This window comes from Elaeis guineensis, chromosome 6, assembly GCF_000442705.2.
Source record: "Elaeis guineensis isolate ETL-2024a chromosome 6, EG11, whole genome shotgun sequence".
Taxonomy (NCBI): domain Eukaryota; kingdom Viridiplantae; phylum Streptophyta; class Magnoliopsida; order Arecales; family Arecaceae; genus Elaeis; species Elaeis guineensis.
In genome coordinates, this window is record NC_025998.2 from 131,665,883 (window position 1) to 131,678,826 (window position 12,944).

At 37.3% G+C, this 12,944-nt stretch overlaps 1 protein-coding gene across 1 annotated transcript; it reads right to left on the reverse strand.

Annotated features, from left to right (window-relative positions):
* Positions 1 to 4,191: 4,191 nt before the first annotated feature.
* Positions 4,192 to 12,571, reverse strand: LOC105046463 (5'-adenylylsulfate reductase-like 5). Its single transcript, XM_010925060.2, has 4 exons — positions 12,214 to 12,571; positions 5,785 to 5,966; positions 5,549 to 5,673; positions 4,192 to 4,914 (listed from the first exon to the last, which is right to left on the reverse strand). The coding sequence occupies exons 1-4, from the start codon at positions 12,391 to 12,393 to the stop codon at positions 4,487 to 4,489; spliced, it is 915 nt and encodes a 304-aa protein (XP_010923362.1). The 5' UTR covers positions 12,394 to 12,571; the 3' UTR covers positions 4,192 to 4,486.
* Between the last annotated feature and the right edge of the window lie 373 nt (positions 12,572 to 12,944).

A 12,944-nucleotide genomic window follows, 5' to 3' on the forward strand; every position in this document is an offset into this window, starting at 1 on the left:
CTTCTTTTTTTTTTTTTTTTTTTGATTTTTTTGCCTCAAGATTCATGTAGAGAAGAATTTAGGGCTAGGTATTACAATTATGGCAAGGCGAGCTTCTTCAGAGACATTCAGATAATTGATCAGTCCAAGAAACTGATAGCTCCTCAAGGGATTGTTGCTTATGCTGACCATCCCAACTGCTATGATGTGGCCAATGCCACCAATAATGGTGCTTTCGGAACTTCATCCATGGGGGCCCCGGTAAAAATTTCAAGTGCCCATAGAAGGCCTTACCTTCCTGTATATGGTTCTTGTTGGGAAAAAAAGATTGTGAAAAAACAATTGTGAATAATTAATGCAGATAAATATTTTTCCTTTTTTTGGTGCAAAAATATTTTTTCATTTTCATATGAATCAAGCTGACTGTCAAAATCACAACAGCAAGTACTTGAAACCATATTTAGTATGCAAAATAATTTGTCAACCCGAGAGAGAGAGGGGGTTCAGGGAAAACTTCCAAAAATAATGGGATTACTCGGAGCATTTCTAGTAAAGCTAGAGATCACCATGTATCAATACCATCATCTATGGGGCGGAATTTCAACAAAGCAACAATAAAATCTCAGCAAGTGAATGATCCAAGTATATGATCCAAACTATTAAATTTGAAGAACACGTTGCTAGAATTCACCACCTAAATTTTGAGTTAAATCCAAGCTAAATCATCTACTAGAAGACCCCTTTCATCTTTGCATTTTGTTTTTAAATAAAAATCAGACTAGGAATATTAAAGTAATTTAGTGATCGACAATTCAGATCATAAGGAATGCGCGAGGGGCAATGGCGTCAATAATGGCAAAACAGTCATGCAAAGTAGCTTTGGTCTAGATAGCAATAACATCTCACATTTTGTTATTAAAAAATAGCAGTAAAATCTTGAGCAAAAAATAGAGGAGAAAGAGCATCACCCAGTGTAATATCATTATGGGCACTATTGATTCACCTTGTAGTTGTACCATCATTAAGAAAAGCATATGACACATCAGAAAGCAAATACTTGAAGAACAGCCTCTCGATTGAGCCAAACATTGGCTTCTTCCATATCCAACATGAGTAACATGGTCCGGGATTAATTGCTTCTCACCGTTCAAAAGATTAATGCAACAGTTCTTGAATACCATGATGATCTTACCGCTATATCTGACAAAAACCAAAGCCCATTGTTCAGAACCAACAAGATAAAGTTTAAGTTTATTCACAAGCAATCTGGCTAATAAATGATAGTGAACAATGCAGAGCGAGATGATGTAATCTGGCAGCAGGAGGATCACATTTCTTCGAGCCTTTCATGCCAGAAACTGAGCTCCATGCCCTCTGGACTAGCATTGTTTATATCCAGCAGAAGCTGCGAATAGAGAGGATTATCGCTGAGGGAGACTATCATCGTGATAGACTAGATTCAGAGCGATACGAAATGTAGTTGAATGCCCACCCATCCTTTCAGAATATTCAGACCTATTTTTCGAAAGACAAACAGTGCCATTGATTGAGTTGCCTCCTATATGACTAAGTACACTGATGATTGAATCTGACGTCAAGATCAAACTTGCCTCTTGACTTGCAAGATATTTTGTTTCTTGATTTTTTGGGTTGTGCTCACACCAGATCAATGTGAGCACCCTCCCACTTGTATCTAAAAAAAACAATGCAAAGCATGATGGGCCTGTTATCCTAGCATTCCATGGGTGTTCTTTATTAGTGATAAAAGAACAAACACTACCCCATTGTGTAGGCAGAACACCATGTCAATGAAATGAAAATTAGCCTAGCAAATATCATGACCAACAATGTTGCAATAATATTGTTTAAAAAATTCAGCATTGAAATTATCAGGCCTTGTGGTCTTTGAGTTTGGCATATACCACAAGGTGTTTAGTCTCTTGAATATTGTAAAAAGGTTCCACAAGATCATTGTGAGCACTTTCATGTAGCACAGGATGATCATATATGTTTGGATTGTGTCTTTTGCATAAAAGAATAATTTCTTTTCTTTCATGACATTGACCATTAGATTGTGCATTGGCCGCTTCAAGATCCACGTAGGTAAATGGAAGAAAAATATTGGAGTGCATTGAGATTTATATAAGATACTATCCAATGGTTGCCGCCACAGAAAAAGATCTAACATTCATTAATGCAAAAGGCACAACTCGAACACTGGCCATGGTGCATGACGGCTTCATGCCTGTGGATTACCATCTTGTCATATGTACTATGAGTCAATATGCGCTATGGCTACAAATAGGTCAGACGAGATGAGGACATGCTTGACATCAATTTGATCGGGTTCATATTAGGATCATAGTTTTAGACCTAGACTCAATTCCTTAGTTGATTGGTTTGAATTAATTAGTTAGGTTCATGAAAAATATTTTAGTACGAGTGGGTCATTCGATGTGTCTACAGTTTAGGTCAAGTATTTATCTATTCATTTATCCTAAAAGCCGATCAACCGATGCAGATATAGGGTATCTAATGAGTTATAGCATCTATATAATAATAATAAAATGATATATGGATATTAAGGATGGCATTCTGTGTTGATATGTAAGATTATAAGATAATCTCCCACAATACCATTTGTCAAATTTTTTTTATTTTTTATATTTTTTAAATAATAAATAAAAACACAAATAGTATAATAAAAAAATAAAAAATATTTTAAATTATTATAACTTAGTTTTATTCTAAAAAGGAGAAGAAAATAAGAAACAGACAGAGTCGCGGTCGTCAAAAGCCAAAACCCTTTGCCCTCCTCCTACCCTACTGCCAACACCGCCTCTGGTTCTCCATCTATTCTCTTCAAAAAATTGGATTTTGGTGATGCCAATCATAGTAAAAAGATGGAGAAAACTCCTCAGAAGCAAATGACACGATCATCTGGATCTAACTTCATGGTGCTCGAGTCTCCAGTAGAAGATGCCGATGATATTTTCAAAAAGATGAAGAAGATGGAGCTCATTCCTAATGTAGTTGCTATGCTTGATGGGCTTTGTAAAAATAGATTGGTTCAAGAAGTAATGAAGCTATTCGGATTAGTGCGTAAGAAGGGAACAATCCCTGAGGCTATGATTTACGCGATGATTGTGGAAGGCTTCTGCAAGGCAGCAAAATTTGATGATATAAAGAGGATTTTCAAGAAAGATGTAGAAAAATAGTATCGAATGCTTTTAATTATGTAGTTTTGATTCAGAGCTTATGCAAAGAGGAGAAATTGGAGGATTCTATTGGATGTCAGGCATTAAACAAATATAACAATCTTCATTAATTTGGGAGGTCATTTTTGGAAAGAAGAATTCTCATAGAAGTTTTTGATCTCATTATGAGATTAATTTATGAAAATAATTTTTAATATAAAATATTATTATTATTATCAATTAAATCTTCGTGTCATGCGGGTGTTGATTGCTAGTTACATTCGTATTTTAATGACTGATGTGGGGCTATTGGATGCGGGCGTTGATTGCCCGTTTTGGCCGTTTTCCAGGCTTCATTATCTCCCAGATTTTATGGTGTGTACTCCACCTTGAGCTTCTCACTTGTCCGGTTTGTCGCTGGCCCATGTATCAAATTCTTTTGGCACTTTTTCATCAACAAAAAATAAATAAAATAAAATAAATAAAATCCGCTGGACGTTGCAGCATATCTTATCACTGCCCAGAATTGCACCCAGCATTTGTCTTATCACTGCCTTTCTTTACAACTAATTGGTTCATCGAAGTGAGAAACCTGGCCTGGTTTAAGACAGCCCCTACGGTTGCTGCAATCTACTGAAAGGCCCAAAACGGAGGTAGCATTGCCTTCAGGTTTGAATAGAGATATGAACCATGGACAAGACTTCCCAGATTGCTTAAGCTGAGACCACTGACCGCTACAGCCCGAGTTCAAGCAGCACAGCCAGTGTGTCATATCTTCACCTGCTGGAATCCCTTCACCTAACATCGCATCATTCTTCTGATTTTCTGAGTGAGGCATCAACCTTCTAAATAGATCCAAGCAAGCACTGTCAACAACATTGCAATGCATGGGACTGGTGAATCAATTCTGTTATCAGGAGGAGTATATCTAACCATACACTACTTTGTGACAATTGCATAGGAAGTGATGATAATGATAAGTAGGTCATAATTTAAGCTCCAGAATCGAACTATGTATCAAAAAGCTTCCTTGATTGAAAGATCATTATAATCAAAACCAATTTGGGTTGTGCATTGCCCTAGCAATGAAGACCACCATATATTTAATATACAAAAACATAAGGTCGCCAAAAATTTACATGCTATGATGCTTCCCCATGTTCTCATCCCAAAACAGAAGAACAGGTACAAACACTGATAGATAACACGAGGAAACTGATGAGATCGATTTGCTCCTTGAGAACATGAAGACTACTCTATCCACCCATTGCTTTCCTTCCCAGTCAGAGCTTGATTAAATGAGGATAATATCATGAGTCTGAAGGGGCGACTCTTGAGGCAGATGACTCGCCCAGTGAGACAGAAGCAAGGGAGGAAGCCCAGGCCCGAGCATTGTTCGCTCCCTTCTGAAAGTTCCTTGTCTTATTGCAGAGCCTAAGCTTGCTCCACAGCTTCTTGATGTCAAATACATGTCGTGCTCGCTCGAGAAGCTGGCTCCATTCACCTAGGATCTCCAAGTTCGGATGCCAGGCAAGAGAAATCCAGAAAGCTCTGAGGTGGGTGAAGATCACAGGGAAGAACCGCATGATCACCTTCAGACAGATAAAAAGAAAACTAATTGCCATGTAAGGTTCAGAGGCTATCAGTTCCTTTGAAGATCTCTCCACTGGCCAGAGCGATCTTGTGTTTCTTGAACCGCTGGGTGGTTCAACAGCGAAATATGAAACTGGATCAAAACCTACATCCAAAAAGCAGGATAGTATAAGTACAAAAAAGAACTGAGATGTACCTGGAAGGGTTTCAGAAACAGTCTGAGGACCTTTCTTCCATCAGCTGACGTGTGCATTGCATAGGAGTTATAAAGATCCACAGAAATTCTGAATCTCAGACTGTTTATGAGTATGGTAATAAATAAGAACAGAAACAGGATATCTACGACCACCAATACAACTTGAGTTAAACCAGGACACCATTTGTGCAAGGCCAATCAAATCACTCCAGAACCCCAAGCCAAACACGAAATGAACCTACCTGCATCAAGGTTGCAAGAACCTGCCCCAAATCAGGTAAGGGTGGCACTCGAACCCAGGTCACTGGGTGTCAACACCCAGTGACCTTACCAACCGAGCCAGTTGGCAGACTCAAAGATATAGCTTCTAGTTTGCCTTCAGGTTTTGATAACTTTTGAAGACAGACTACACCAGTGATTTTACCAACTGAGCCAGTTGGCGTACTCAAAGATTTGCTTCTAGTTTGCCTTCCAGTTTAAATAACTTTTGAATACAGATTATAGAGTCATAGACAACAGATGTGTATTATGTGGATTAGGACAAATCAATTGGAAGAAATTTAGCAAAGCACAAGGGAACCACCTGTAGTTTTCTTGTAGAAACTCACAAGAGAATTGAGGTCTTTTGAGCCACGGTAACGAACCATCACTGTCCTATTGGCTAACAATATTGCTGGAATACTGTGGATCCCATATCTTGAGAAAACACTGCATGGCATGTGAGTAAATATCGGATAAAAATCCTATTGTCGTGCTCAGAAAACAGATCATGTATATTTTAATGCAACAAAAGTTACAGGGACAATAACTTTCATATACCTTGGCATGGAAGAAGATTGTTCAACTGCTAAGTGCTTTATTTGAGGAAACATGGAGCTAAGGGCATCAAAAATGGGTCGAGTGTTGCTGGAGAATGGGCACCATGAGGCATAGAAGAAAACAGAGTAATATGTACTTCTCTTGCTGTGACTCAACTCTTGCTCAAGTGTCTCACCATTGACCTTCAAAAAAGAGTAACATCAGATCTTTTTCCATAACCAACAAAAGAGTAGCAATAGTAACCTTGCACACAAATTCATTATCATTAATATGGGAACAGCAGATTGATGTCGATAAAGATACCATGGAATAGTGCTTTGCAAAACGAACTCAATATTATCTGAACAGGAAACAGAAAAAAAAGGAAAAAGTTGATTATAGGCCGACTACATTTCAGTTGGCATTGTGATGTCAGGTATAAACTTGACAGTCCTCTGATAATCTCAAGAGCAAAGCAACTTGAACTGTTGCACATAAGGAATAATCAAAACAAAGATATTTTGTATATTTGAAATATCGAACAATATGACAACAAGGCTTAGAGATGAGTCTGCTTATGGTTGATCTCACCCCGAAAAACAAGCATTCAAAACTAACTTACAGAAACCACTTAAAAACAACCATAATCTCATTTTTAACCAAGTCAAACAAATCATGTCAAAAGAAAAGCATACTCTCTCAGGACTATGGGAGGGGATCTCAGCAGAAACAACGGAACAAGACAAAAGGCAAAAGCAACGAGAAACCATCAACAAACTAATGTGGACATGAAGATATCTTTAAAATGCTTTTCAGTTATTTCCTGAATAGTTCAGAAGTCAAAACATCCTCCCAATGGATAACCTGAACTTTCTGGACTGCACTGCTACCAACTGCATTCTATACCTCCATTTAGGCTACAATTGCAACTTTAGGATAACAAGCTTCAACATTGAGGATGTATTAAGAAAAGAATAAAGAGAAAGATTACAGTGCTACCATGGAGACACCAGAGGTCCACAAGCAAAAACAAATTCAGTATAAATATGGAAAGCATCTTGCAAAGATTCTCTCAATCAAATGGATGCAAAGACGAGGTTGGCGTATCCAACCAAGTAACATGCTTGGAAATTTAAAGATTCCTGGTGTTCAAATAGCAGGTACAGTGATGCAAGCAGTTGAGGGACCACATAGCACATATGCATTACACAATGCTACATATGAGCATGCATATAAGAATAGTATTTTTTTTAATTATATAAAATAAATGAAATTAATTAAGGACAATAAAAATTATAATGATAGCAATATTTTTTTGGACAAACAATATGAATATTAATAACAATAACAACTAACAATTATTGACTATTACTTAATATTAATAGAAATAGTTATAACATAACTGAAACCCAAATCCAACCTAATCATTAGTTTGAACATGCTCCATCCGAATAGGCCCATATTAGAGTAGGCTACATATTTGGCCCCATAATGCTAAGTGAACAACATATGCAGCCATAACATGCTAATTGGGCCACTAACATATTACTTGGTGGACTACCCTTTTAGCATATATGTGACATGATTGCATATAGTTACCACATATATGAGAACGGGGTATGGTCAAGGGACTGCAACTGGATCTACAGCCGCATATGCAGCCTTATGCACCACATATTTAAAACACTGACGATTCACTTTCCATTAATTTATGTGAATGTTGCACATGATTCTTTTCTGATAGCTGTGATATCGGTGCATGAGGTTTCTTAGTTTTGAGTGAATTATCAATGACTGAAACATCAAATGATCGGCCTCTACTATGATCGAGTTGGATGCATATTTAGTCCAACTCTTTAGTCAAATCATGAAGAAAACAGATTGGTGATAAATATGCTCTCATTTTTATTCGGTTGTACCATTGAAAAGGGTAAAACTGGGAAAGAAAGAAAAGAGCTTAGGGTAGACTGGAAGAGAAAAAAGTTGACACCTTGGCCTCTTGGAGTTAGAGAACTAGGGAAATGCAAAGCCCTTTCCTTTAAAGATAGATAAATCAAATTATCCAGCTCCATTTTTATAATAGCTCCTAAGAGTGCTGGGCCTTGGGTCTAGCATTGGGAATGTTCTCAAATTTGATTTTAACTTTTAAAATCAAGAAGTGATTATTTAAGCCTTAACAACCTATATTAATATATTTTCTCTAGCTTATAAAAAGAAACCTTTTGTGTATGTGCATTAATATGCATGAGTTTACCATAATATTGGTACATGTCACATGAACAGTTAATCTGGTCTAGTGCAGAGTTGGGGGAGCTAGAGGCCAAATGAGCAAATAAACCATGTGAAAGCAAAACTTTGTGCAAAGTTGCTAGCTTAGCATCCTTGACCATAAAAGGGCACTTTACAACATGATCAAAGACAAAACATGATTGAAATCATCTGTTTTCACATCTATGACACACACTTAAGGATCGGAGGGCTGAGAGATGGAGAGTATGCCTTTCCATTTGAGAAATCCATGAATAAGGCTTAAAAAAAAAAAAAAACTCCTTACTCTTCAAATATGGAGCTGGTTCACCTGCTGGCCGTCCAACCTCTGTCCCAAGCAGTTCAAACGATTGAACTGCTAAAGTTACCTAGTTGAATGTGTTCTTATGAATAACAGGTTTGGACTTGACCTGACCCATTATATATCGCTGGTGGTTGGTTGATCCAAACAGATCTCAAATTATAAGATTTGTTATACAAAAAAGAAACAGAGGATTACTTATAGAACGAAAAAAATGAAAAAAAAAAAACAAAATTACAAGAAGAAATCTGACATATAGCTGAAGATGAAAAAGAAATATCTTACAAATTAAAAGAGTAGAAAATTGCAAAAAATCTCTAAGTTCAGGTCAAGGCACCAAGTAGCATTAGAGTCCAACAATGGTAAGGAACTCCAGAAATACAGCAGTTCTGGCAAACCATCCAACATATATTCAGACCAATTAAGGCTGAAAATATCAATAGCAACAGTAAAGATTTAGATCCATCTCATGGACTATACATTCTTCTGAATCACAGGATCCAATTTGATTAGGTTATTACACATTACATCATGCGTAGGTCCATTTTCTATATTTTCTTTGACTATGTGGTTCTAAAATTACTTATCACTAATAAATCTCAAATAGTGAAATCAAAGTCGGTTGTTGGAGTTCATAGTTAAAAATTACGGCCATATGTTAACATAAATATCTTAAAGCATTCTTGTTTGCTCTTGTTAATACAAATATAAATATCCTTACCCTTGTTTATTCTAAAGCATTCTACTTAAAAGGATGATTAAATTGTGAAAGTATATTAATATAAGTATCTTAAATAACCAAACAGAATGTTTGTTTCATTAGAAATACTATATGTAGACCTAAATTAGTGACAACTGGACTTGTTGTATATATGCCTTACATTCTCCATTCATCCACTTTATAGTTAAGTCATATTCCAATTTTCGCATTCTTTTATATTTAGAAATTTCTCAAAGAAATCAGAAAAATTTTATGATCTGCAATCCAAATCACAATCCGATCCGATCTATGTCCCTCCATGAATTACGAGTCAATCCAGATCTTAACAACATGGATATAACTAACGAACAGAACATGTACTGCCAAATAATTCACATTTTCCTTGTTGAAAGCAAATTTCATCAAAAAAAAAAAAAAATACATATAATACCAGAATGCTTGACATGAATGGTGTAGTGCAAGAATGCTGTGAGGATATCTTGCACAAATCTTTTAAAAAAATTGAAACCATGTACTTGCAAAGAGAGAATATCCTTATCACTAATACACTAACATAAAATTTGACTCAGCTAATGCCTAAACAACTCATAGACAATGCAAATGGTTAGTCCAATAGCAATACCTATTAAGATTAGCAAGAATAAATTATTATGAGTTCAGGCATGATCCATATCCGAACATGCCTTAAACAATGTGTCTAAATACACCAATAATAACACTTAATATAAGCTTTGGCGGTCCAAAGCATCCTTAAGTCAATCTGGCAGAAGGACACTGTTCTGACTATCTAGGGGGAGCTTGAACGATGTCAGACTTTCGTATTAAGGACAGAGCTATTAAAGCTCTGATTTAGATTTTGAGGGTAGAAAAGAACCTCATTGCTGAGGAGGTCATAACTTAGCTGGAGTTGAATTCTCAAACTTAAAACATACTAAACTGGGAAATAAAAATGATAATACAACACTTTAGGGAGATAAAATAAAATGTACTATTTTTGTCCAAATCTCTATCCACCTTTCACCATCACCGCTTCTCAAGAGTACAAAAACATACTATCAGTAGTTTCCAACTAAGGATTGAACATTTTAGCCAAGATTAGCCATCTCGATACTAGACCCCATACTAGTACGATGCTAGCACAGTATCAATATACCTGATTACATGAGTCAGTTCGGCATATCGAGACTAGATGTACTGCTCATACCGACTTTTGGTTAAGTAATGGTACGGAGTGGTATGGACCGATGTACCACTTTTAGCACATTAACCTTGTCTAAATAAGGAAATTCATGAAAACCATTTCTGTGTTTATTAACTATGTATATTATCCAAAGCATAATAAAATGTACAATGTAACAAAAGTAGTTTTTTTTTTTTTCATGCATGGGAAGTGTATTATAGAGTAATGTGACAAAGAAATGCATTCACAATTCAAAAAGATGAAATTACGAAAAAAATCAGTGGAACAACCTCAATATTTTCACATGCCTTTGACCTTGTTTAAGAAGCACATCCTCAATCTTAATAGCTCAGACCTTAAAGCCTCATGGTTTTCTTTTGGCTAGCTTCACCAATTTAAGACTTAGACTTTGGTAAAGTGAATTGTACATCACACTGATTCCCGACAACATTTGCTTCATATGTTTGTGTTTAGTATCGGTTTGGAAATAAGAAACATCACAACTAACTAAATTAAGCATTGAAAGAAATGGCAAATATGCACTATTTAAAGGTATTAACATATGAAATTCCTCTCTTCTTCTCTATACTCTAAGAGTTCAAAGCCAGACTATTCTGACCGTAAGCCAGAGTATTCCAGCTCCCTGGCCCTCTGCAGAGGTAGCTGCTGTTATGAGTATCATGCAACAGTTTATTCCCTAGAATCACACTGTATGAGGCTTATGCCCTATACTCCAACCCTCCTAAGACTGTTCATTTAATGAGTTATTTTCTAGAAAAACTCCACAGAATTAAGTCCATATATATCTGAAAGCAAGATATCTCTGTTAAGAATGATGAATCTGGATTTGGTCAAGGTAGTAACAAGCTACTCATGCACGTGGTGCATAACCATCTTGATCACAGCAGCAAAATAAGATCAACCAGAAAAGAAGATTAGGGAAAAGCTCTAATAAATTTTACATCACGATGGCAGCAGCATATGCATCTTGACCATTTGAGGGTGCGTGGGTCGTGCAACTTTTCGTATATGGAAAGTACTGAAGTAAGTATGTTCCAGTCTCTGGTTGCTCGAGGTTACATGAAATCTACGTTGCTATTTTTATTTTCACGTCGTTTCACTGTCCTTCCTCAGCCTCCAACTTCTCAACTGTACTAGAACATGTCGCCAGTTATTATCCAGTTTAGAATTAAATGGTTTAGCACGTTATCCTTGTATAGCAAATAATGGCATCCAAAAGTCTCAAATTTTACTAACTAAACAGGTGCACGAGACTCATGCAAAATATTCATTTTTTTTTTCTAATGCATGCATAGGAATTACACGTATCAAAGAATATGGATGCAAAAATACAATCAAGAAAATCAGTCATAATCCGGGAAACAAGGTTATTAACAGACGCATTTCCCCAACAAAACTATCTCAAATAGAACAGAAAAAAAACTCTTTTACAGTGACAAGAATTAAGAGGGCCTTGGTGAGGCCACCAATGATTTTGATTCTTCTCTAACAGCTATACTTTAAAGCAATGCATGCCATATCATGTCTTCAGGCGTAACAAGCGTACGTCCATGTTCCCTCTTGGCCAACACCCAATTCTTCCAAATATCTAAAACCATAACATGAAAAATATTAAGACAACAAGAATCACATACGTACATGCCAGGAGTGGGATTCTTTCATCAATTCACTCCAATAAAGTTAAAACCTATAGAATCCACCCAAGACCTCAATCCAAGAAACCTCGTGACGCCAAATTAATAAAAGCCCCAAAATCAAAACCATATGAACAACCCAAAGAATCTCCAAAAAGCTCCCACCCTTCAATAACTACCAACGATGAAATCAAGAGTAGCATGACCAAGACGCCATTCTTCGGAGAAATAAAATCCCGAGGAAAGAGAATCGAAAGCGATACACAGAAGGCAGGGATTTTGGGCATACACAGAAGCGCATACAACGAGGAAAGCAAAACCCTACCTCCAGCGGCGAAGACGGTTCGATCCAAAGAGGGCATTGCGATCTAACAACGTCGAGGAAGGCAATGTCCGATCGAGGGCAGAGAGGCGCCGCCGTCGCCGACGCAGCGGCGGAGGATGGGGGAAATGAGACGGAGGCGATGCAGAGAAAGACGAGGAGTCGGAAAGGCGAGACGGCCATGGAAGGAGGGAGGAAGGGATGATGCGAACGATGGGGGTGGTGGTGAGAGAGAGGAAGGGGTTTTCTTTCTCCGTTTCTCTTATCGCCGCTCTTCGTTTTCTCCGATGGATTGTTCTGGTATTATTTTCCGGTGGTCTTCTCTTCTTGCACCGCTGGTTTTTGTTCTCTCTCTATTTCGCCAATCTGGACCTCTCACCAACCCTCTCCTGCCTTTTTGTAGCTCGAGCATGTGAGCGTGGCCCTCTCATTGCATGTGTATCCCTAGATTGCAGCCGGCAAAAATTGCAGCCCTTGGATGTTCCTTGATTTCCAAAGGTTACATACAAATCCTTCAAAGGAATATGTTGGCACTACAGGCAAACTTGGTCTCGCGGGGTTGGATCAGACCACCTACCCAATCATAAGATGGGCATGAATCTAGAAGCAAATAATGCCCCATTAACCCGCTTCACTATGGATTGTTTCTTTCGCACAAAAGAAGAATCGATCTTCTTCTATGATGTCACTCGTTGGATAGAGCATCATACAGTTCTCAAAGTACTTTAATCTCT

Coding starts and splice junctions, on each gene's coding strand:
- LOC105046463 (XM_010925060.2), bottom strand. CDS start 12,393: ATGGCCGTCTCGCCTTTCCGACTCCTCGTCTTTCTCTGCATCGCCTCC. Junction 5,967..12,213: donor AACCGTCTTCGCCGCTGGAG/GTAGGGTTTTGC, acceptor TCTTTTTTGAAG/GTCAATGGTGAGACACTTGA. Junction 5,674..5,784: donor CAATCTTCTTCCATGCCAAG/GTATATGAAAGT, acceptor CATGCCATGCAG/TGTTTTCTCAAGATATGGGA.